Here is an 824-nt window from a genome sequence, read left to right as displayed (position 1 = left end):
AAAAAAATGGAATATTGCAGCAGAAGAGATTAAAATGAAGCAGAGGTTGGGAGGCCTTAGCTTTGATCCTTTCGGGGTATTTCCCTTGCATCCAGCTTGGAGGAGGATGTAGATGCGATCACAGTGGAATTAAAACAGCTAAATTCCAAGACAAACAGGCATGTGACAGATTACTCCTATGGCCAATGAAAAGCCACTCACAGAAGCGAACCTCCTTAACTTTGTAACCCGCTGCCTTTGAGTCAGTTCTGGCTTCTCGCCTGCAAATCGCTGTGGAAAAAGACTGACTCATCTTTCTCCTATGAAGCAACCGGCGTGTTTGAACCACCAATATTGCAGGGAGCAGCCTGATGTTTTAACCCACTGCACCATATTCTTCTTTACCTCTGAGCTGAGAAGTCACTGACTGACTCGTTTTCCACCTTGATGTCTGGGGTGTTGACTGAAGAATCCAAACTTTGGAATCTTTGGGAAAATGAAGGAAACAAGAAAGTTAATTTAGAATAATGTCTATCTCCCCACTTAGAGTCCTTGTACCCCCATACTGACTTCTACCATAAAAACGAAGAACAATTATTTATCAAGCAATTATTATGCACCGGTCACTCTTCTAGAAGATATTTGGACATTGTCACATTTAATCCTCAGAGGCAACCTCCTGGATAGGTGTTCTTTTGTGTGTGTGTGTGTGTATGGAATATCAGTTTATTCTGCCTTCTCTTTCTTCTTTTTTATTTTTCATATATATATATATTTTATTATAATATACAATATATATTTTTACATAAATTGAATATACATAATTTATTTTAACAGCTATTGGT

General features: G+C 38.3%; 1 protein-coding gene across 1 annotated transcript in view; it reads right to left on the bottom strand.

Moving 5' to 3' along the window:
* Positions 1-824, bottom strand: part of TIMD4 (T cell immunoglobulin and mucin domain containing 4) — a 66,384-nt gene that overhangs the window by 47,987 nt on the left and 17,573 nt on the right. The window contains exon 5 of the mRNA XM_045284705.1: positions 385-465. Within this exon, the coding sequence (XP_045140640.1) occupies positions 385-465 (81 nt within the window). The remainder of the gene's footprint in view (positions 1-384; positions 466-824) is intronic.

Source organism: Echinops telfairi, unplaced genomic scaffold, assembly GCF_000313985.2.
Source record: "Echinops telfairi isolate 266 unplaced genomic scaffold, ASM31398v2 ScPeMD7_7469;HRSCAF=8507_0, whole genome shotgun sequence".
Taxonomy (NCBI): Eukaryota; Metazoa; Chordata; class Mammalia; order Afrosoricida; family Tenrecidae; genus Echinops; species Echinops telfairi.
Note: the sequence above shows the minus strand (reverse complement) of the source record. Positions and strands in the feature narration are given on the sequence as shown.